The 22,506-nt window shown below is 45.5% G+C and overlaps 1 protein-coding gene and 1 pseudogene across 1 annotated transcript in view; one reads left to right on the forward strand and one right to left on the reverse strand.

Annotated features, from left to right (window-relative positions):
- The first annotated feature begins 514 nt into the window (after positions 1-514).
- Positions 515-22,506, forward strand: part of ZNF496 (zinc finger protein 496) — a 39,413-nt gene continuing 17,421 nt past the window's right edge. Inside the window, exons 1-6 of the mRNA XM_065875555.1 lie at positions 515-694; positions 812-1,037; positions 2,486-2,602; positions 2,951-3,377; positions 3,809-3,992; positions 9,938-10,014. Of these exons, the coding sequence (XP_065731627.1) occupies positions 2,988-3,377; positions 3,809-3,992; positions 9,938-10,014 (651 nt within the window). The 5' untranslated portion in view covers positions 515-694; positions 812-1,037; positions 2,486-2,602; positions 2,951-2,987. The remainder of the gene's footprint in view (positions 695-811; positions 1,038-2,485; positions 2,603-2,950; positions 3,378-3,808; positions 3,993-9,937; positions 10,015-22,506) is intronic.
- LOC136121647 (mitochondrial transcription rescue factor 1-like) lies at positions 14,262-15,167 on the reverse strand (annotated as a pseudogene).

Here is a 22,506-nt window from a genome sequence, read left to right on the forward strand (position 1 = left end):
GGGTGCGGGGCGGTCACACCGGGATTCTGAAATGTAGCGGCCCACTGTGCGCGGCAGCCTTCTTCCTCCGCTCCCCCTCCCAATTCCAGCATTCAGCCTCGGCTCCAGGATCGTCCCTTCCGGGCGTCCCCAAGCCCGTGTGGGAGTCCGAAGGGGTAGAACAGCGAAGAGAGGAGCCCCCAGGCCAACCTTCCCACACCGGTGGCTCTCCACGGCAGGGCGCACCCGCGCGAGCCCTCCTGCTGACCGTGTTCTCTGCACCCCCCCGCTCTGCCACCCGCCTCCAGGCGCGGTCCTAGCTGAGCCTTCGACGACCCGGCCTCCCGCCCCGCCTCGACGCGCGCCCCCCGCGCGAGCCCGCGGGGAGGCAGGGCAGAGGCGGTGTGGTTGACCCACAAGGCCCCCGGCCAAGCTCCTAGGCCGGGTCGCCAGCGGAGCGGAGCGGGGCGTGGCAGGGCGGGGCGCGCCGGCCGGGCCGGGCCGGGGGTGTCGGATGTCACCCCCAGCGCACACCTCGGCCGGGGGGCGGAGGAGCGAACCACTGAGATGCGGAGACCTCCCCGGTCCTAGAGCGGAGCAGGAAGTGTCCCAGGGGAGGGAGCCGGAGGGCTTCGGCCTTTCCTTTCCTCCGCGTCCGGCGGGCTCCGGAGGCGGTCAGGCCTGCACGGCCCGCCAACTGGGACGCGGCGCGGCGGTGAGTGCGGCCCAGGCGGCCCAGGCTTCTGTGGCCCGCGCGCCCTGCCTCGCTTCCAGGAGCCGTGCGGTGAGTCTCCGGGGAGGGGGATAAGACAACACAAATGTTGTTTTTCAGGCGCCTCCATTTGCTATCATTTCTTCCCTCCTAAGCGGAGCCGTGGTTTTCTGGATGAGCAGGAGACAGGGGCTCGGCTAGCCAGGGACGGAGTGGCCTCTGCAGGGAACCCGCCTCAGGAAGCACACCCGGGGGACCGGGCTGGAAGGATGAGGAGCTGCTGCCGCAGACTTCCGCCGCAGGAGGGATTTGAGTTAGACGCAGGGAAGGAGTTCCAGGCTGTGAGGTGAGGAGCCGGGAACTGGGTAAAGTGGAGGTGGGTGTGTGTATGTGTAGGGAGGGAAAGGGAGAGAGGGAAAAGGAAGAGAGATCTGGAGCGAGGAAAGGCTTGCCCTTTTTCCTGGCATAAAATGCCCATCCCCTCCTCTTTCTGCTGATCCAGCTCTGTTTCTCCGCCTAGAGCTTCTTTAAGCATGCCCCGCCCCCCTGTGGGATCCTCTTGGGACCAACGTTAATTCATTCATCACACATCAGTTCTGAGACTCCTATGTGCCAGGTGCTAGGGTGACAGGAACACGGCTGTCTGGTTAGGGATGATGGGCAGAGCCTAGAGCCAGATGCCCGAGAGCGGGTGTCTGAGTACTGACTGAGGGTGGGGCACAGGTTGGGTGCAGACCTGCGGAACCTAGAGGCCCTGCAGGTGTGTGATGGCTGAGTTCATGGAACGTGGCAAGTGAGTAAGGCTGAGTTTGGGTGTCAGTAAGGCTGAGTTTGGGTGTCAGATGCAGGAGCAGACACTGGAGGAAATCCGGAGGCGGGGCAAGCTGTAGCGTGTCCAGCCAGATATCCTCAAAGTCCTTTTATGCCAGTCTGTATTTGTTTTTATGTTGGAAAGCAAAGAGCTATAGAGATTTGGGTTTTTTGGATTGCCATTCAGTGGCCTTGTTGTTCTTCTGTGAAGAACACTTGTCTTCCAGTGAAATGGGAACGAGGCCTGCGTTTTGCATGGAACCCTTGGGGGGTGGGGGCACTGAGCTGTTAAGATTAAGGTGCTGGCGTGCTGGGGAGCCTCATAAACTTGGTGAGGAGGGCAAGTGACCGTGTCCAAGGATCTCAGAGGCCTTATGGTGGTGGTGGGGGACTGTGTGCGACCCCATGTGCCATTCATTTTCCCTGGGTCCCATAGTTTTGAGTAGTGGCCGCTACTCTCTGATGTCGCTCTGTATGTGTTCACTGGGGAGGTGGAGGGGCCCCTGAGCCCCACCCTACAGATATGGAGGCTGTGCCATGAGTGCCCAACCTCTGTTCTGCCTGAGAAAGGTCTGTGAGGTGTGTGTGGTTTTCTTCATTGTGGTTTGAAGAGAAGGCAAGATGGGTGGAGGCCAGGTGGAAGGTCCAGACATCATTAAGTATACGCTGAAGTTTACTATTCAGACTTTAGTGAGTTGGGTGGAGGTTCATCTGAAAGCACTGATGTTTTTAAATACATAATGTTATTTTTCTGTAGGAAACTCAGGATGTGGCTGCCTCTTTTGACTTTCTCCATCTCTTGTCTGGGGATCTTCTAGGCTGTCTGCTTTATTCCCTGCTTCCCAGTGCATATTCCACTGAGCAAGGCCGATTCTCAGTCTGTGTTGGTCTAGCACTGATCGTCAGCCCTAGCCACCAGCAGGATGAATTTCCTGGATCAGCTTTGAAGACTTTTCCTGTGCATGTCTGTCTTTGTCCTTCTAGCTCATTTTGTAAAGGTCTGAAGGGCAAGGACGGTGACTTTGGCTCTGAAGCCTCAAGATAGCGGCCTTCTCAGCTCGTCCATTTCAGGTCCTTTCCAGGAGGACCTGGACACTGAAGGTACCACAGAGCGTTAATTACATCTCTCTCCTGCATGCGGCCCTGTTGGTCTCCTGGGATGCTTGGAACGCCAGTGCCACGTTGAAATGCCACTGATTTTCTCCTGGACTCCCTGCCTTGTTTGTCCAGTCACCCAGTTAGGGGAATCACCAAATGATGCTTTTGGGAATGGGGTCATTCCTTCTCTCCCTTTGTTTAAGGATCATCCACACTGACACTTCTCACATGTCCCAGGGCTTCTCCCAAGGGCTGGTCTCTGTGGGCTTTTTCACTTTTCCCATCACCACCCCCAAAAAACTACTGCAGGAGACCAGAACATTGAAGCCAGTGATTTCTGTTTGGAAATAGGGTCGTCTTCTGCTGCTGACCCCCATCAAATCCCATCATGCCCACAGCCCTGTGCCCCCGAGTCTTGGCTCCGAAGGAAAGTGAGGAGCCCAGGAAAATGAGGAGCCCACCGGGAGAGAACCCTAGCCCCCAGGGTGAGCTTCCCAGCCCCGAGTCCTCCCGCCGCCTCTTCCGACGTTTCTGCTACCAGGAGGCGGCGGGCCCCAGGGAGGCCCTGCACCGCCTCTGGGACCTGTGCCGGGGCTGGCTGCGGCCTGAAAGGCACACCAAGGAGCAAATTCTGGAGCTGCTGGTGCTGGAGCAGTTTCTGGCCATCCTGCCCCGGGAGATCCAGGGCTGGGTGCGGGCCCAGGAACCTGAGAGTGGCGATCAGGCTGTGGCTGCTGTGGAGGCACTGGAACGAGAGCCGGGGAGACCCTGGCAATGGGTGAGCAGAGGGGGCTGGGCTGGGCTGGCTGGGAGGATGGGAAGGGAGAGGGAGAGAGTGGGGCTGGGCAGCAGGTGTGGAAAGGGGGGCCACCTTGTGCTTTGATGGTTTGGTGGGGTCACGCGTCCCCTGGCCAGGGATGAGGAATTCCATCTAGAGCTATGTGCTTCGGTTATGCCCACATTGAAGTTTGGTTTCCTAAAAAAGCAGATTCCATTCCCTAAAGGCCCTAATTGGTGGCATGGTTATGTTACCCCCGCCCCCGCACTTTATAGCCCTGTACAAGGCTGGGACTGAGCTTCTAGTGGTAGAGTCAACAGTCAGCAGGCCCAGGGAGGGAGGGGTTTGTCCAGTCCCTGGGACAGTTGCTGGTCCTCATCTGGCCAGGGACCTCTCCACCGAGCTCTGAAAAGCCCTCTCTGGGATTGCAGCTCAAGCACTGTGAAGACCCCGTGGTGATTGACGATGGGGACAGCCCTCCAGACCAGGAGCAGGAGCGGCTGCCAGCAGAACCCCAGAGTGACCTTGCAAAGAGCCAGGACACCCAGCCCATGGCCCTGGCTCAGGGCCCCGGGCTTCCAAGCAGACTCTCGGGCCAGCTCAGCGGGGACCCAGGTAGGGAGCCCAAGGGAGTGGGGAAGCGGTGTTTGTACCTAGTCCTGTGCACTTGGAAGTAGCTCTTGACATTTTTAGTTCTCTCCTTCCCCTAAGTAGCCTGGAACCATTTTCAGCATCTGGTTCTTCCCTAGAGCAATTCAGTCAGAATCTCATGAGAGTATCCTCTTCATGGGTGCCAGGTCCGCCCAGAGGGACCTCTACTATGGGTAGGTGTTTTTGAGGCTGCATCATCTTGTCTCTTTGAGGGCGCACCTCTGGGCTTTGTTGGTCTGGGGACAGCTGGGCACCGTCGCCGTCCCAATAGGGCCTGTGTGGGGAGCTGAGCGTGGCCATGTCCTCTTGTCTCTGTGAACCGCTCTTTCCCCAGCCAAACAACTTCCGCTCTCAGGATTGTTATAATATTGCAAAGAAATATAAAAATGCTTCCTAGGGGATAGGGTGATATCTTCAGGACTTGGAGCATGGATGTTGGCTAGACGTGTCTGAATATCTGTACAAAATGCACCAATGGCCACAGTCAGGTGGCTTTGGCAGCAGGTACACTTGGCTTTGAATCCTCCAGGTATGACCCAGGGCATGCTTCTAAACTCTGCAAGCCTCAGTTTCCTGGTCTGTCCAGTGGAGATAATCTCAATAAAGTGAGTCACATGAAATTTTGGTTTCCCAGTACATATAAGATTTGTGTTTACACTGTAGTCTATTAAGTGTCCAATAGCATTATGTCTAAAAAATCAATGTATACACTTTAATTGAAAATATTTTGTTGCGGACTATCATATGAGCCTTCAGCACGATGAAATGTTTTTGCTGGTGAAGGGTCTTGCCCCCATGCTGATGGCTGCTGACTGATCAGGTTGGTGGTTGCTGAAGGTTGGGGTGACCAGCAATTTCTTAAAATAAGACCACAATGAAGTTTGCCTCATCCATTGAATCGTTCCTTTCACGAACAATCTCTCTGTAGCACGTAATGCTGTTTCATAGCATTTTACCCACAGAACGTCTTTCCTTTTAAAATTGGAGTCAGTCCTCTCAGACTCTGCCATTGCTTTATCAACTAAGTTCATATAATATTCTAAATCCTTTGTTGTCATTTCAGTAGTCTTCACAGCATCTTCACCAGGAGTAGATTCCATCTCAAGAAACCACTTTCTTTACTCGTCCATAGGAAGCGACTCCTCATCCATTCAAGTTTTATCATGAGATTGTCGCAATTCAGTCACATCTTCAAGCTCCACTTCCAATTCTGGTTCTCTTTGCTGTTTCCACCACATCTACAGTTTCTTCCTCCACTCAAGTCTTGAACCTCTCAAAGTTATCCATGAGGATGGATATCACCTTCTTTCAGACTTCTGTTAATGTTGATATTTTGATCTCTTCCCATGAATGTTCTTTTTTTTTCTGGCTGTGCCGCGCAGCTTGTGGGATCTTAGTTCCCCAACCAGAGATTGAACCTGGGCCCCGGCAGTGAAAGCACCAAGTCCTAACCAGTGGACTGCCAGGGAGTTCCCGTGAATGTTCTTACTGGCATCTAGAACGGTGAATCCTTTCCAGGATATTTTCCGTTTACTTTGTCCAGATCCATCAGAAGAATCACTGTGTATGGCACCTATTACCATGTGAAATGTATTTCTTAAATGATAAGACTTGAAACTTGAAACTGCTCTTTGACCTGTGGGTTTCAGAATGGATGTTATGTTAGCAGGCATGAAAACAGTGTTAATCTCATCCATCTCATCAGGGAGCTCTTGGGTGACTAGTCAAAAAGCAGTACTATTTTGAAAGGAATCTTTTTTTCTGAGTAGTAGATCTCAACAGTGGGCTTAAAGTATTCAGTAAACCATGTTGTAACCAGATGTGCTGTCATCCAGGCTTTGTTCCATTTATAGAGCACAGGCAGAGTAGATTTAGCATAACTCTTAAGGGACGTTTTAGTAGTTTTGGAATTGTAAATGAGCACTGGTTCCAACTTATAGTCACCAAATGCATTAGCACCTAACAAGAGAATCAGCCTGACCTTGGAAGCTTTGAAGCCAGGCATTGCATTCTCTCTAGGTCTGATAGCCCTATAGGTGGCATCTTCTTCCAATATAAGGCTATTTTGTCTAAACTGAAAGTCTGTTGTACAGTGTAGCCACCTTCATTTCATGATCTTGGCTAAATCTTCTGGATGACCGGCTGCTTTACCTTGGACTTTTAGGTTATGGAGACCGGCTTTTTCCCTTAAACCTCGTGAACCAACCTCTGCTAGCTTCAAGCTTTTCTTTTTCAGCTTCCTCACCTCTCTCAGCCTTAATAGGTTGAAAAGAACTAGGGCCTTGTTCTGGATTAGGTTTTCGCTTAAGGGAAGGTTGTGGCTGGTTTGATCTCTCCAGACCACTAAAACTTTCACCATATCAGCGATAAGGCGGTTTTGCTTTCTTGTGTGTTCATTGGAGTAGCACTTTTAATTTCTTTCAATAACTTTTTGTTTGCATTTGCCGCTTGGCTGTTTGGTGCAAGAGGCTTGGCTTTCAGCCTGTCTCAGCTTTTGACGTGCCTTCCTCACTACGTTTAATTATTTCTGTCTTTTGATTTAAAGTGAGAGGTATACGGCTCTTCCTTTCATGTGAACACTTAGAGGCTATTGTAGGGTTATTAATTGGCCTAATTTCAGTATTGTTGTGTCTCACAGAATAGAGAGGCCCGAGGAGAGGGAGAGAAGTGTGGGAGCCACTGGAACACACACAACATTTATCAGTTAAGTTTGTTGTCTTATACGGGCATGGTTTACGGCACCCCAAAACAATTACAATAGTAACGTTAAAGATCACTGATCACAGATCACCATAACAAATACAATAATGGAAAAGTTTGAGATGTTATAAGAATTACCAAAATGTGACACAGAAACATGAAGTGAGCAAATTCTTTTGGGAAAATGTTACCAGTAGGCTTGTTTGATGCAAGGTTGCCGCAAACCTTCAGTTTTTTAAAAAAGTAATATCTGCAGAGTACAATAAAATGAGGTATGCCTGGATACCCATAAAATACTGAACAGGGGGCCTGAGCTGCCCATGGTTTGTTTGGTTTTTTTTGATTTTTTTTTTTTTTTTGCTGTGCCATGCAGCATGCGGGATCTTAGTTCCCTGACCAGGGATCAAACTCGTACCCCCTGCAGTGGAATCATGGAGTTCTAACCACTGGACAACCAGGGAATTCCTGCCCATGATTTCTAGTTGAAGTAATTAATCATCATGGAAAGAAGTGGTGCTCTCAGTTTGAAGGAAGTGACCTGTAGGGTGTGAGGGTTTGGGCAGACTTGTGCTACAGTTGTGCTATGGTTATAGATGGAAAAAGAAAGTATGAGGAGACCAGGAATGCGTTCTTATGATTCACAGAAGTTGTCCTTGTCATTGTAATAAGGTTTTCAGTTTTTAAAAGTTACATTTCTTTTTTTTTTAAATTTTTTTTTTATTTATTTTTTTTTTATTTTTGTGGTAAGCGGGCCTCTCACTGCTGTGGCCTCTCCTGCCGCGGAGCACAGGGTCCGGACGCGCAGGCTCAGCGGCCATGGCTCACGGGCCCAGCCGCTCCGCGGCACGTGGGATCCTCCCAGACCGGGGCAAGAACCCGTGGCATCGGCAGGCGGACTCCCAACCACTGCGCCACCAGGGAAGCCCCCCATATTACATTTCTTTATGAAACTATAAAGTTTCACAAAGTTTCTTTGTGAAACTATACTGATTTCTGTACAAATCAAATTAACGCTCCAGCCTCTCCTTGGTTAAAAGTCAAGACAGATGTGCTAGTTTGTTTGGGCTGCCATAATAAAGTCCCACAGACTGGGCAGCTTAAACAACAGAAATTTATTGTCTCATGGTTCTGAAAGCTAGAAGTCCTAGATCAAGGTATCAGCAGAGTTGGTTTCTCCTAAGACCTGATTCTCCTTGGCTTCTAGACAGCCATCTTCTCCCTGTTTCCTCACATGGTCTTCCCTCTGTGTGTCTGTGTCCTAATCTCCTCTTATTATAAGAGCCTCAGGCATATTGGATTAGGGCTCACCCCAATTACCTCTTTGTAACTTAATTATCTCTTGAAAAGCCCTATGTCCAAATCTAGTCCCATTCTGAGGTACTGGGGGTTGGGACTTCAACATATGAATTTGGCAGGGATGCAATTCAGCCCATAACCACAGGCATGAGAAACAACCATTTGCCCAAATAAACAATGCATGTGCAAGCAGCCTGGGTTATGCAGGTTGATGATGGCCATGACAGGACCCTCAGGAGGAGGAGGTGCTTCAGGAACTGTAGCAGCCTACTCACTTCCGGGTGAAGTTCTGAGATGATCCAGCTACCATGGATGGGCTTTGGATCAAAAGGGTCAACGCTTCCATTTCCTTGAGCAATAATGAATGGACAAAGTAGGCATGATGAGAGTTAGCTATTGCCACCTTAAACGTTCAGGTGTTTTATCATGGGGAAGCACTTCCAGTAAAAGCCATATAGTTCCTAATCCTGAAGCTTTCCCCCCAAATATAGATTTTGTTTAGAGGCTGAAAGCTGTCCAAGGTAATCTTTAAAGCGTCAATGTGCTCATTTATCATGGTGAAAGATAGGGTAGGGCTGTGTTTTATACCCCAGAAGGTGGCAGGTATGAGAGCAGGATTAAATCATGCCTTCCTCGAATCCATGCCCACCTAGCCTGAGCTTCTGGCAGTGGAGTGATGAGGCTGCCTTCCGTGGGGAATTCTCCTCACACACCCCCACCCAAGTGTCACTGCTGGTCTGAGCTGGCTCCTGTCTCAGGCTGTCATTCCAGATAGCCACACCTGCCCCTGCTGTTGGCCGAGTGCTTTATGTCCCAGGAGGTGTGAGAGGTGAGGAACACTGGCCTCTAATGTTAGCTTTGACACTGATTTCACATCATGAGCTGCGGGTAACCTCCCAGATTTTCTCCGAACTGAGAGGTGATAGTGCAGCTTATCCTGTGAAAGGGCTACCTTTTGAAACACAGCTCATTTCGACATGGCTGCACCATGGGCCAGGTATGTGGCTCACTTCTTGCAGAAGCCTGGGCATGTGCTGGTCAGGGGAGAGAAATCATATGAGCATGTAGCAGAAGCCCTTGGGAGCCCAAGATAAGGGAGAGTGAGATGATCCCAGTACTACAGTGTGTACACATTTTGAGTGGTGGTGGTTGGGCACTGTGGGGGGTGCTCTTCCAGGAGCATCTGATAGAGATAATAGTCTTTCTTAAAGAGCTTTGCAATTTATAAACTTATAAATGTATAAATTTATATGACACTGGAGTCCCACAGTAATCTTAATTGCTAACAGCTCTTACTGACCCCTTTTACTCCATGGACCTCTAACCTTCATTTCCCTTGTATTGTGGATGATACAGCTGACGTCCCTGGACCTTCAGGGAGTCACATAGCTAGTTGGTGGCAGAGCCAACTGGACCCCAGGCATTCCCCGTTACTGCCCCCACTGACATGTCTGAAAGCAAAGTGACAGAAATCCTTATTTTGCAAGTGCTTTTTTTTTTTTTTAACTTAAATTATTTATTTATTCATTGGCTATGTTAGGTCTTTGTTGTTGCGCGCGGTCTTTCTCTAGTTGCAGCGAGTGGGGGCTGCTCTTCATTGTGATTTGTGGTGGCTTCTCTTGTTGTGGAGCACAGGCTCTAGGTGCGCGGGCTTCAGTAGTTGTGGCTTGTGGGCTGTAGGGTGCAGGCTCAGTAGTTGCAGTGCACGGGCTTAGTTGCCCCGCAGCATGTGGGATCTTCCTGGACCAGGGATCGAACCCGTGTCCCCTGCATTGGCAGGCGGATTCTTAACCACTGCGCCACCAGGGAAGTCCTGCGGGTGCTTTTTATGTGCATCATCTGGTAATCCTCTTTCTACAGGTGAAAAAAGAGACCCAGGATTTTATGAGCTATCCATTTCTGATCTCTTTCAGTCCTGCAAGACACTTCCCTTCTTCAGGAAGCGAGTTTGAGGGATGCACAGCAGGTGACTGCCCTCCAGCTGCCCCTGGTGAGTGTTTTCTTCAAGGGTCTTTGAGAACCCCATATTTGCCTGTCTCTAAGCTGCATGGCAGCTTTTCCAGGACCCCAGCCAGCTTGCTGTCTGCCCCACAGGTTGTTCAGCCCTAGCAGAGAAAAACTAATACAGGAAGGGCATGAGTTTGTAAGATGCTCTTCTGAATCCCTCCTGCCTGTGTAGTCCTGGCTGTTTGTCACCTTCGGGAGCCTTTGTGCAGACAAAGATGGTGGAAAACAAATGCCCTGGAGTCCTCGTCTGTTGTCCTCTTGGCATCTTAGAGTTCCTTTCCTGTGAAAAAAGAGAGACCTCTTCACTCTTTTACTTCATAGGGTATTTTTTTTAATTTAATAATAATCACGGTAGTAGCTATTTCAGAAGTATTAGGAAATGGAGGAAAAAAGCACAGATTATTTCAGCACCGTCACACAACCGTGCAGTGAGTTGTCAGGGAATCTCCTGCATTTTCCCCTTCCATGTTCCCTCACGAGGCTTACTTTCTCAGGTGTCCTCACAGGATAGGGGCTGGTGTTGGTCTGGCAGGTGCTCTCACCCACCTCTTTTCAGCCCGGTTTCTGCCTTCGGCCTTGGTTTCCCACCATACCCCTTCATTTTTATCTCTAACGCTTTCCATTGGCTGGCATAAAATTTAGTTACTGTACCACAGAGTCATCTCCTCCCACAAGAATGGGCTGTGTGAAGGTATGGACTTTGTTTTGTTTCTGGTTCCCTGGCAGCTGGAAGACTGAAGGACAGTAGATGCACAGGAAACACATCTCAAGTTTGCTGTCCGCACAGTGCATTCGATAAGACTTTAAACTTGGGGAGTGGAGAGGGCTCAGGATAGGAAGGAATTAACCAGCGTACATGGGATGGGGTGTCTCTATTCCCTCAGTGCCGTACTCATGGGCCCTAGTGCTCAGCACACATGTTTTAGCATCCTCTATGTACTGTGATAGTTCTTGAACACAAATGACCCAAAGGAGATGAAACTCATATTTCTTATTAAAACTTGATACCTTTGACCAGTATGACACACAAGGAGATATTGTGAATTTAATATCTAATGAGCTTTGGTATTCATCTTGTGAGAGGAAAATGTAGATTTTGATAAATCAATGCTGTTTTATCACTCTATAGAGGACAGTTTCTGCCTAGTGCACTAGAAATCACCATTGTGAAGGTCTTTTTTTTTTTTTAGTTTAAAAAAAAAATTCATTTGTGGTAGAATGTGCATAACATAAAATTCAGTATCTTAACCATTTCTAATGTACAGTAGTGTTTTTTTTTTTTTTTTACAGTAGTGTTTTTAAGTGTTCATTAATGTTAAACATATTCACATTGTTGTGTAGCCAATCTCCAGTATTTTTTCATTTTGCCAAGTTGAAATTCCTCACAAATTAAGTAGTTAATTCCCTCCATTCCCTCATACCCCCAGCCCCTTGAAAACACCATTCTACTTTTTCTATGATTTGACTACGCTAGATAGCTCATAAAAGTGGAATCCCACGGTATTTGTCTTTTTCTGACTGACTTATTTCATTTAGCGTAACGTCCTCAAGGTTCATCCATGACGTAACATGTGTCAGAATCTCCTTCCTTTTTAAGGCCGAATAATATTCCATGGTATGTATGTAATGCATTTGGTTTATCTGTTCATTCATTGATGGACACACCTTTTATTATAAATAATGCTGCTATGATCATGGGTGCACATAAAGTTTATATATTTTTTATTTTTTTACACAATTGTAGATTCACATGTAGTTGTAAGAAATAACAAGAGATCCCTTGTACTTTTACACTAAATGGTAACATCTTGTAAAAATATAATATAGTATCACAACTAGCATATTGACATTGATACGTATAGGATACAGATCATTTGCTTCACTGGAGGATCCTTCATGTTGCCTTTTATAGCCAAACCCACTTCTCTTTTACCCCATGCTCCCATCCTTCTCTGACAACCACTAATCTGTTTTACATCTCTGTAATGTTGTCATTTCAAAAAAATTAGATAAATGGATTTCTCAGCATAATTCTGTGGAGCTTCAGCCAGGGTTTTACATGTATCAGTAGTCCATTCCTTTTTTAGTGCTGAGTAGAATTCCTTGGTTTGGATATACCACAGTTTGTTTAACCCGTTACCTGTTGAAGGACATCTAGGTTGTTTCCAGTTGGGGGCCATTTTGCATAAAGCTGCTGTAAACATTTGTGTACAGGTTTTGTGTGAACATCGGTCTTCATTTCTTTGGGGTAAATGCACAGGCATTCAGTTGTTGGGTTGAATGGCAAGTGCCTATTTAGTTTTTCAGGGAACTGCTACATCCTTTTCCAGAGTGACTGTACCATTTTGCATTCCTATGAACAATGTATGACTGATCTACATTTTTCACATCCTCCCACCATTTGTTGTCACTTTTCTTATTTCAGCCATTCTGATAAGTGATATCTCATTATGGTTTAAAGTTGCATTTCCCTAGTGACTAATAATGTTGTACACCTTTTCAGGTGCTCAGCTGCCACGTAAATATCCTCTTATGTGAAATGTTTCTTCACGACTTTTGCCTGTGATCTAATTGGACCATTTACTTTTTCACTGTTGTTTCAAGAGCTCAGTATATATTCTAGATACTTGTCCTTTGTTGGATATGTGTTTTGCAAATATATCCTCTCACTCTGGAACTTGTCTTTCCATCCCTTTAACAGAGTTTTTAGCACAGCAAAAGTGTTAAATTTGGATTAAGTATAGATTGTGAGTTTTTCCTTTTAAGGATCATGCTTTTGGTGTAAAGTCTAAGAACTCTTTGCTTAGTCTTAGATCCCAAAGATTTTCTCCTGTTTTTTTCCTGAAAGTTATATAGTTACGTACGCATTTTACGTTTAAGTCCATGATACATTTAATCCATGATCTGTGATCCATTTACATTTAAGTCCGTGATCTCTAAGTTTTGTATAAGGTGTGAGACTTAGGTCAAGATTCATGTTTTTTGCTGGTGGACGTCCAGTTGCTTCAGCACCATTTGTTGAAAACATTGCCTTTCCCCCACTGAATTGCTTTTGCTCCTTTATCAAAAATCCATTGAGCATATTTGTGTGGGTCTTTTCCCAGGTTCTCTGTTCTGTTCTGTTGATCTATTTGTCTCTCTCTCTCTAATAGTACATAATTTTGATTACTGTACCTTATACTAAGTCTCGAAATTAGGTAGATTGATTCCTCCTTTTTTATTTTTCTTTTCTCAAAATTATTTTAGCTATTTTAGTCCCTTTGCCTTTCTCTGTGAATTTTAGAATAATCTTGTCCATATCTATAAAGGGTATAACTGAGATTTTGATAGGAATTTTGTTAAACCTGTATATCAATTTGGGGAGCATTGACATTTTTATCATCTGAATCTTTCAATCTGTGAATGCAGAATGCTTCTCCATTTACTTATTTTTTTGATTTCTTTCATCACTGTTATGTAGTTCTTAGCATATAAATTTTGTATGTGTTTTGTTAGATTTATATGTAGGTACTTCATTTTTTGAGGAATTATAATTTTTATTTTTAATTTTGATAATAACACATCCATTTATAGTATAAGAAACACAATTGATTTTTGAATGTTTATTTTCTATTCTGTGACCTTGCTGGATTCATACATCAGTTTAAGGAGGGTTTGGGGTTTTTATTTTATTTTAAACAGTTCCTGGAGTTTCTCTGTAGACAATCGTGTCATCTGCAAATAAAGGCAGTTTTCTTTCTTTCTTTCCAGTTTTTATGCTTTTATTTCCTTTTCTTGCCTCATTCCACTGGCTAGAACTCCCAGCACAATGTTGAATAGCAGCAGCGGGGACAGACACCCATCCTTGCCTTGTTCCCGATATTAGGGGGAATGCATTCAGTCTGTCACAATTAAGTATAATGTTAGCTGTAAATTTTAAATAAATTATCAAGTTGAGTAAGTTTCTTAATTCCTATTTTTCTGGAGTTTTTATTATGTGTGATTGTTGAATTTGTCAAAACCTTTTCTACTTCAGTTGATATGATCATGTGAATTTTCTTTAGGCTGTTAATATTATGGATTGTATTGTTTGAGTTTTGAACCAGCCTTGCTTCCCTGGAATAAACACCTTCTTGTCATATAAAATTCTATTTATATATTGCTGAATTTTATTAGCTATTATTTATTTTGTTAAGGTTTTTTTTTTTTTTTTTTTGCTGAAAAGCAATCCATTTATTTGAGTGTACTTTTTTAAGGCAATTTTAACTTTTTCCACTGCCATAACACCACTCTGTATTTCTCACTGCTGGTCTTCTCTTCAAACACTTTTTTCAGGAGAATCCTCATCACTGTCTCTGTTTCTGCTTCTCTATCCTCTCCAATTAGAAGATCCAATGTATCTCCCACTTTCACCGTTCTGCTTTTCTTCCATAATTTTTCCCCGTTCAGCCTGAGTTCACCTTTGTAGAATGCATCTTCCACGTTGTTTCTCCCGATATCTAGGCCCGTCTTCAGGGTAACATCATATCGGAAAGACTGCACTACTTTGTCCAGGTCCTTATGGTCTCTGACCGCACTGGGGTCGTCCTCTGGCTCCTCTTCCTGCTCACTCATCTCATGAGTCCCCTTCATCTTCCACTTTTTGCAGAGTCTTTTTAGTGGATTTTTTTAGAGCTTACATTACTTTTTTGTTTTGCGGTACGCGGGCCTCTCACTGTTGTGGCCTCTCGCGTTGTGGAGCTCAGGCTCCGGACGCGCAGGCTCAGTGGCTATGGCTCACGGGCCCAGCTGCTCCGCGGCATGTGGGATCTTCCCGGACCGGGGCACGAACCCGCGTCCCCTGCATCGGCAGGCGGACTCTCAACCACTGCACCACCAGGGAAGCCCGCTTACACTACTTTTGAGTCTTATGGAAAATGGGAAGATATGTTCTTGAGATATTAAAAGCCCTGAGAGTCTCAGTGAGAAAATGTTATGGAAAAATGTTTTACAATTTGAAGCATTTAACTTGGTACTAGACAAATATAAGTATCGATTCCAGGAAGCACAGTGTTTATGTGAAGGTGACCCTCGTAGCGCTCCGCAGAGCCCAATCCAGGCATCTGGTTTTCTTAAAACGCTGCTGGGCAATCTGACGCTAGGCATAGCCATGGCTCGTACGACCTTCCCGGGTCCTCAAGGTCAAGGGAAACTGGACACCAGCGTCCTCGAGCTTGCGGTCTGTGTCTGCAGCCAACAGGAACGGCCGGGCCCAGGGGAAGACGGCCTCGGCCCGCCGGGTTCGCGAGGCCCCTAAGAGCCCCCGGAACCACGGGGCGTCCCGAGCTGGCCCGGCTGCGGCAGGACGCCAGAGACTCACGCAGAGACCTGGCAGGAGCGCGGGCGGGGGACTGGAGCTCGCCCTGCCCGTATTTCCCACGTGCTTGCTGTGAAGCAACAAAAGCGGGAGCGGACAGTGGGCACCGCACGCCCGGCAGGGGCACAGTTACCTGTACGCTAGCGCCGCTCCCCCTTCCCCGCACCCCACCCCATGACTTGCTGAGCGCTGGTTGTTAAGGATTTTTTATCTATGTTGATGAGAGATACCTGTCAGTGGTTTTTGTTTGTTTGTTTTCTTTACTGTCTTTGCCTAGTTTTGTACAGGGTAATACTAGCTTCAGAAGATGAATTGGGAAGTGTCCCCTCTTCTTGTTTTCTAAAAGAGATTGTATAGAATTAGTGTTCATTCTTTGAACATTTGGTAGGATACTCTAGTGAAACTGTAAGAACCTGAAGGTTTGGGGGTGGGGTGGGTTGTGTGTGGTATTTTAATTATATATTAAACTTCCTTAGTGGTTATAGGGCTATTCATACTGTTTCATAGTGGATGAGTTGTGGTAGTATGTATTTTTCAAAGAATCGTTTCATTTCATCTAAGTTGTTAAATTTTTGTGTGTGGAGTGATTTGTTGTTTTCCTTTATCATCCTTTCTGTTATCAGCAAGGTCTATGATATCCCTGTTTCATTCCTGATATTGAAAATTTGTGCCTTTATTTTTCTTTGTCAATCATTTCAGAGGTTTTCAATTTTATTGATATTTTCAAAGAACTAGCTCTTTATTTCATTGATTTTTCTCTATTATTTTTCTGTCTTCAATTTCATTGATTTCTGCTCTCATGTTATTTTCTTCATTTAGCATGTTTGGGTTTGTTTTACTATTCCCTTTCTGGGTTCTTGAGGTGGGAGCTTAGATAATTGATTTGAGACTCAAACGTAAGCATTTCTGATGTAAGCATTTTAGTGCTATAAATTTCCCTGCTTTAGCTACCCTACTGCTTTAACAAGGTCCCACAGATTATAATACAATATTTTTGTTTTCAGTCACTTCAAAGTATTTTTAAATTTCCCTGGAGACTTCTTCTTTATCACACTTTAGAAGTGTGGTGTTAAATTTCCAAGGGTTTGGAGATTTTCCTGTTACCTTTCTACTATTGATTAATATCTAGTTCGATTCCATTGTTTTCAGAGAACACACCATATTATTTCAACTCCTTCAAATTTGTTGGGAGTTTCTCCTCTCCTTCCAGGATTTCGATGACCCAGGGTATGGTCTGTCTTTGTATATATTCTGTGGCCATTTGAATAACAAAACATTTTGCTATTGTCTAGTGAAGTGTTCTATAAATGCTGATTGGCTCCCGTTTGTTGATGGTGCTATTGAGTTCTTCTGTATCCTTGCTTATTTTCTAATTGATTGTTGTATTCGTTTTTGAGAGAGGGATGTCAAAGTCTCCAACTATAGTAGCTGATTTGTCAACTATAGTAGTTGATTTGTCTGTTTCTCTTTTCTGTTCTGTCAGCTTTTGCTTCACATATTTTACAGCTCTTTTGTTTGAGACATACACATTTAGGATTGCTATGCCTTCTTGTTGGATTGACCCTTTTATTATTATATGTAATGTCCCCCTCTCTCTGATAATTTCCTTTATTCTGACGTACTTTATCTGGTATAAATATAGCTACTCTTTCTTTTGATTAATAATTGCATATTAAATATTTCCCACCCTTTCACTTCCAACCTGTTGGTATCATTAGGTTTGAAGTGAGTTTCTTTTAGATAGCATATAGTTGGGTCATGTTTTTTAATCCATTCTGCCAGTCACTGTGTTTTAACTGATGTACATAGACCATTTGTATTTAATGTAATTATTGGCATGTTAGGGCTTAAGTCTGTTCTGTTTTTTTTTTTCTATTTGTTCTGTTTTTTGCTTCTTCATTTTCTTTTTCTTGACTTCCTGTGGGTTAGTTGAACATTTCGAAGAATTCCATTTCTGTTTGCCTAGTGCATTGTCAAGTGTATATCTTTATATTGTTAAAAAAATATTCAGTGACGCTTGTTACAGTTGGTAAGGCAGACTTTATTCAGGACCATGTTGACAGGTATAGGGACCACTGTAACGGAATTTTACAGTGGAGGAGAGGTGGGGCTTAATTCCAAATACAGCATGGGCAAATGGGAACTTAGAGCCAAGGAGCAGGGTGGGGTCAGTGGATGGAAAATTACTAAGAGAGAGCATCAGGGATAGGAGGGATTCTGGCTAGACCAACCTAACAGGATTCTTGCTGCAGACAGGCCAGCGTGACCAGACATCACCTAGGATGTGGAAGCCAATCAGATGTGGAAGACAGGACGTTCTGGTTAAACTGACTTATGCTGAAATTGAGTTTTACAAGGAAGTGCACAGATGGGCCCAGGGGAAGGTTCAGGAGCCTGACTAAAGTTTGGTCAAGCAAAGAACCTTTGTCAATAGAGCTTTTTAGTGATTGTGTTGCAGGAAAAACGGGGCACGAGAGGATCGTCATGTCCCCGGTCTTGGGGGAGCTCCTGGGACAGCCACTAAGTGAGGGTCCTTGGCTTCGCACAGGAAAGAATTCAAGAGTGAACCATAGTAGTGTGAAAGCGGTTTATTTAGAGAGATACATACTCCACAGACAGTGTAAGCCTTCTCAGAAGGCAAGAGGCGGCACTGAAATATGGGGTGGTTAGTTTTTATGGGCTGGGTAATTTCACAGGCTAAGGAGTGGGAGGATTATTCCAGTTCTTTTGGGGAAGGGACAGAGATTTCCAGGAATTGCGCCACCGCCCCGTATTTTGGCCTCTTATGGTTGGCCTCAGAACTGTTATGTGCCTGGGGGTGTGTCATTTAGCATATGCTGATGTATTACAAGGAGCATATAATGAGGCTCAAGGTCCACTGGAAGTCAGATCTTCCACCATCTTGGGCCTAGTAGGTTCTAACCGGTTTTTGTGGTATCCTGTTCTTCTTAACGGTTGTGTCATTTTTTTAATGGTTGTGCCCTTCCCCCTTCCTTCCTGTCTCAGTTGCTCTAGGTAGTAAATATACATAACTTTACATCCCCTCCCCCTCCTCCTTTTATAATACAATTGATTTAAATAGTTTCTCTACATACATTTAGAACCACGTGTCAGACAATGTTATAACTGGTGCAACTATCAAATATTTATTTAGAAAACTTAAAAAGGAGAAGGACAGCCTATCGCCTTGCTCATATTTTGACTTTTTCCTCTCTTCCTTTCTTATGTTCCATAGTTCCTTCTCTTATTGTTTCCTTTCTGTTTAGAGAATATTCTTTAGCCATTCTTTTAGGATAAGTCCGGTGTTGGCAAATGTACCTTTCTTTTTTTTTTTTTTTTTTTTGGCAGCGTTGGGTCTTCATTGCTGTGCACGGGTTTTCTCTAGTTGCCTCGAGCGGGAGCTACTCTTCGTTGTGGTGCGCGGGCTTCTCATTGCGGTGGCTTCTCTTGTTGCGGAGTACGGGCTCCAGGCATTCGGGCTTCAGTAGTTGTGGCGCACGGGCTTAGTTGCTCCGCGGCATGAGGGATCTTCCCGGACCAGGGATCAAACCCGTGTCCCCTGCATTGGCAGGTGGATTCTTAACCACTGCGCCACCAGGGAAGTCTACACGTGTACCTTTTTTTGATTCATTTGAAAATGTCTTGGATTTCTGAGGGGGTTGGGAGTTCCAGCTCCCCATGTGGTCTCCACTGATACAGTCTGTGTTGGGGTGGTGTGGGGGAAGGACTGATCTTAGTCAGCGGGGATGGAAGTCCCAGCTTTCTGCTTGGCCTTGGCCTTCTCTGAGACCACCAGTGGGGGTGCTGGGGCACTTCATTGCAGCCTGGTGAGGGTGGAAGTCTAGGCTCCCACCCATTCTCTGCTAGCATAAGCGAGGTTGGGGGCCATGTTTTTTTGTGGTGCTTGGCTGGACTAGAGCGGTTATTGTCTGTCTAGCTACTTTCCTGGTCCTGTGGCTGAGAGAACAGGCTTTTGTTAGGGTTGTATTTTTATCTGTGCCTGTTGGTATTTTGGGGTCACCTGCTCCTTCAGCTTCAAGTTTTGATATATGAGGCAGAAAGAAAAACCAGGGTACTCACCACTCTGTTGTTCCTCGCTGTGTTGTCTGAGGTCCCTAGCTGGTGTGCCTTCCTCTTTCCACCTTTCAGAGAGAGTTTGCTGTGTTTTTTTAATATATAATTTCCTGGGGTTTTAATTGTACTCAGTGGGGGGAATTAAAGGAATGTATGTCTGCTCCATCCTCGAGAAGGCAGCAGAAGTCTCCTCTGAAACTTTAATTTTAAATGGACATATTTATTTCCCCCACCCATTCTTGTTATAAAAATTGACAAGATTTAGAAAGTGAAAGGATATTACATGTTTCCAGTTATCTGAGAAGATCTCTCAGTGTCTTGATGAACTTCCTTCTTTTCTCTGCTGTTTTGTTTGTGCCTTTCTAGGATCATGCTGTATTGAGTCCTGTGTTTATGCTTTCTCTCCAGTGTGTATGTAAGCATTTCTCCATATGATATAAAAGCTCCCTGGGTATCCTGCTAAGTGGCTGTGCCAGATTGTCAGCGATTGGAGCATCATTGATCCATTTCCCGGGACCTGGGACTTGGGTTTGCTTACATGATGCTGTGAACATCCATGCCTACCGTGTTTTGTTCCTATTGCAGTTTGGGGTAGATTCACAGACACCTATCCAAGGCTTACAGGGGAAACACAGCCATATCTGTTTTTTTTTTTTTTTTGGTTTTTTTTTTGTTTTTTCTTTTTGCGGTACGCGGGCCTGTCACTGTTGGGCCTCTCCCGTTGTGGAGCACAGGCTCCAGACGTGCGGGCTCAGCGGCCATGGCTCATGGGCCCAGCCGCTCCGCGGCATGTGGGATCCTCCCAGACCGGGACACGAACCCGCGTCCCCTGCATCGGCAGGCGGACTCTCAACCACTGCGCCACCAGGGAAGCCCCATATCTGTTTTGAAAAGTACGTACTTGCCCGTTTTTTCTTCAGAATCTTCAGAACCAGACACCTCTGCAGTGCTGTCTTAGAGCACTGACTTCTTTCATATTTCACCAATAGTGGCAGTTACCATCTTTTTCTCATTAAGAGACTAGTCAGGGAGGAAAAAAACTTTTTCTTCTACTCTCTAAGGTTCAGTGGCTGGAAAACTGCAAATCGAGCTGATAAAAGACAGATTAACAGGTGAAAAATATTTATTTTATATGGCTATGGGGTGCCTCACAGAAATGAACGGAAAACTAGAAGGCAGTCAGACCCAGAGAATTATACCATTTTAACTACAGGCAATACATTTATGGAGAAATGACAAGACAAAGAGGATTTTGAGCTGGTAAATTGTGGGAAGGTAGCTATATGTGGAAACTAATGGAAGATAAAGGTTATTTAGTTAAATTTGTTATGCTGTCTCTGGGCTGATAAAGAGTCTAGAGTTCTGTCTGGTTATTAAGAGTCACATTGCCCACCCTGGTAGGAGGGGAGGAGTCCTTCACAAAGGAAAATTTACGCCCTGCCTTTAGGCAAGTAGGGGGAGGGTACTACTTCTGCAGTCTTTCTGTTTCTCCATTGCCTACAGCTCAAAACAGCCCTTAGGCCAAAGTGGCATATTTTGGAGTGGTGTATTCTTACCCCCTTCAAGACCAACATCAAGTTCTTTGCTGCAAGCCCTTGTGAGGAGAGCCTGTGGCTTCCTGAGGCTTGTCTTCCACTCTGTGGAACTTGTCTTGGACAGGCTTCCCCCACACTGGCCTCTGGCTAGCAGTAAAGCCACTTAAGGGCTGATAACTGTTGGCTCTCAGGCTCCACCCCAGACCTGCAGGGGCATAATGTGCATTTTTACCAGGATGCTTGAGTGATTGATATGTACATCCAAATTTGAGAAGCCCAGTTCCAAACGGATTCATCTTTAGACATTTTTAAAATATTATATTTATTTTTATTTTTAACTTTTGCTTTCGCATTAATATCAAGCTTGGGGGAGACTGCCAGAATAGAAATACTGCAACTACTCTTCACTTTAATTCCCCCATTCTCTGTCACTATCTCTCTCCCTCTCCCTCCTCCCTCTGTCTCTCTTACTCTGTCTCTGTCTCAGCCCCAACGGCCCCCCCACCATTTTTTTTCCTGAATCTTTAGGGAGTTATATGCAGACATTCTTCCCCTTTTATCTCCTTGTTCATGCCAAGGGAGCATATTTCCTAAAAGCAAGGGCATTTGCTTACATAACCACGATACAGTTACTACATTCTGGAAATTCAACATTAAAATAATAGTCATAGAGCATCATGCTTCCCAATTATTAGTTGTCCCATGTGCAACGTTTTCTCCTTAGAATTTCAGTGTTTGTCACGGCATCAGTAGTTCTGAAGAGTGAAGATTAGTTGTAATGGCAGACTCTGCTCAGATAGGTTCTAACTCACGATGAGATTCAGGTTACACGTTTTGGTGAGAGTGCCAGGCTGGGTTGTCTTTCCCCATGTGTCACATCGAGGGCCGTGAAGTGTTGTTCCCCATATGGGTCATGTAAGCTCTGATCTCTGGGGTAAGGGTCTCAGGTGGCTTTTTTTGTTGTTGTTGTTGTTGTTTTTTTAAATAAAATTATTTATTTATTTATTTTTGGCCACATTGGGTCTTCGTTGCTGCACTAGGGCATTCTCTTGTTGCAGCGAGCGGGGGCTACTCTTCGTTGTGGTGTGAGGGCTTCTCATTGCCGTGGCTTCTCTTGTTGAGGAGCATGGGCTCTAGGCACACGGGCTTCAGTAGTTGTGGCACGTGGGCTCTCTAGTTGCAGCAAGTTGTGGCATCTCCTGTTGTGGAGCATGGGCTCTAGGTGCACGGGCTTGGTAGTTGTGGCACACGGGCTTAGTTGCTCCGCGGCACGTGGGATTTTCCCTGACCAGGGATCGAACCCATGTCCCCTGCATTGGCAGGTGGATTCTTAACCACTGCACCCCTTTGGTTCCTTTTAAAATTATATTTTGTGTATTGTATGAGGTGTAGGATTGTTTTTTTATTATGTTGATATTTAGTTGTTTATCACCATTCACTGAACAGATTTCCCTTTCTCCCATTGAATTGCCTTGGCACCTTTGTCAAAAATTGGTTGTCCACATATGTCTGGACATCTGGGCTCTACCTG

This window comes from Phocoena phocoena, chromosome 3 (assembly GCF_963924675.1).
Source record: "Phocoena phocoena chromosome 3, mPhoPho1.1, whole genome shotgun sequence".
Lineage (NCBI taxonomy): Eukaryota > Metazoa > Chordata > Mammalia > Artiodactyla > Phocoenidae > Phocoena > Phocoena phocoena.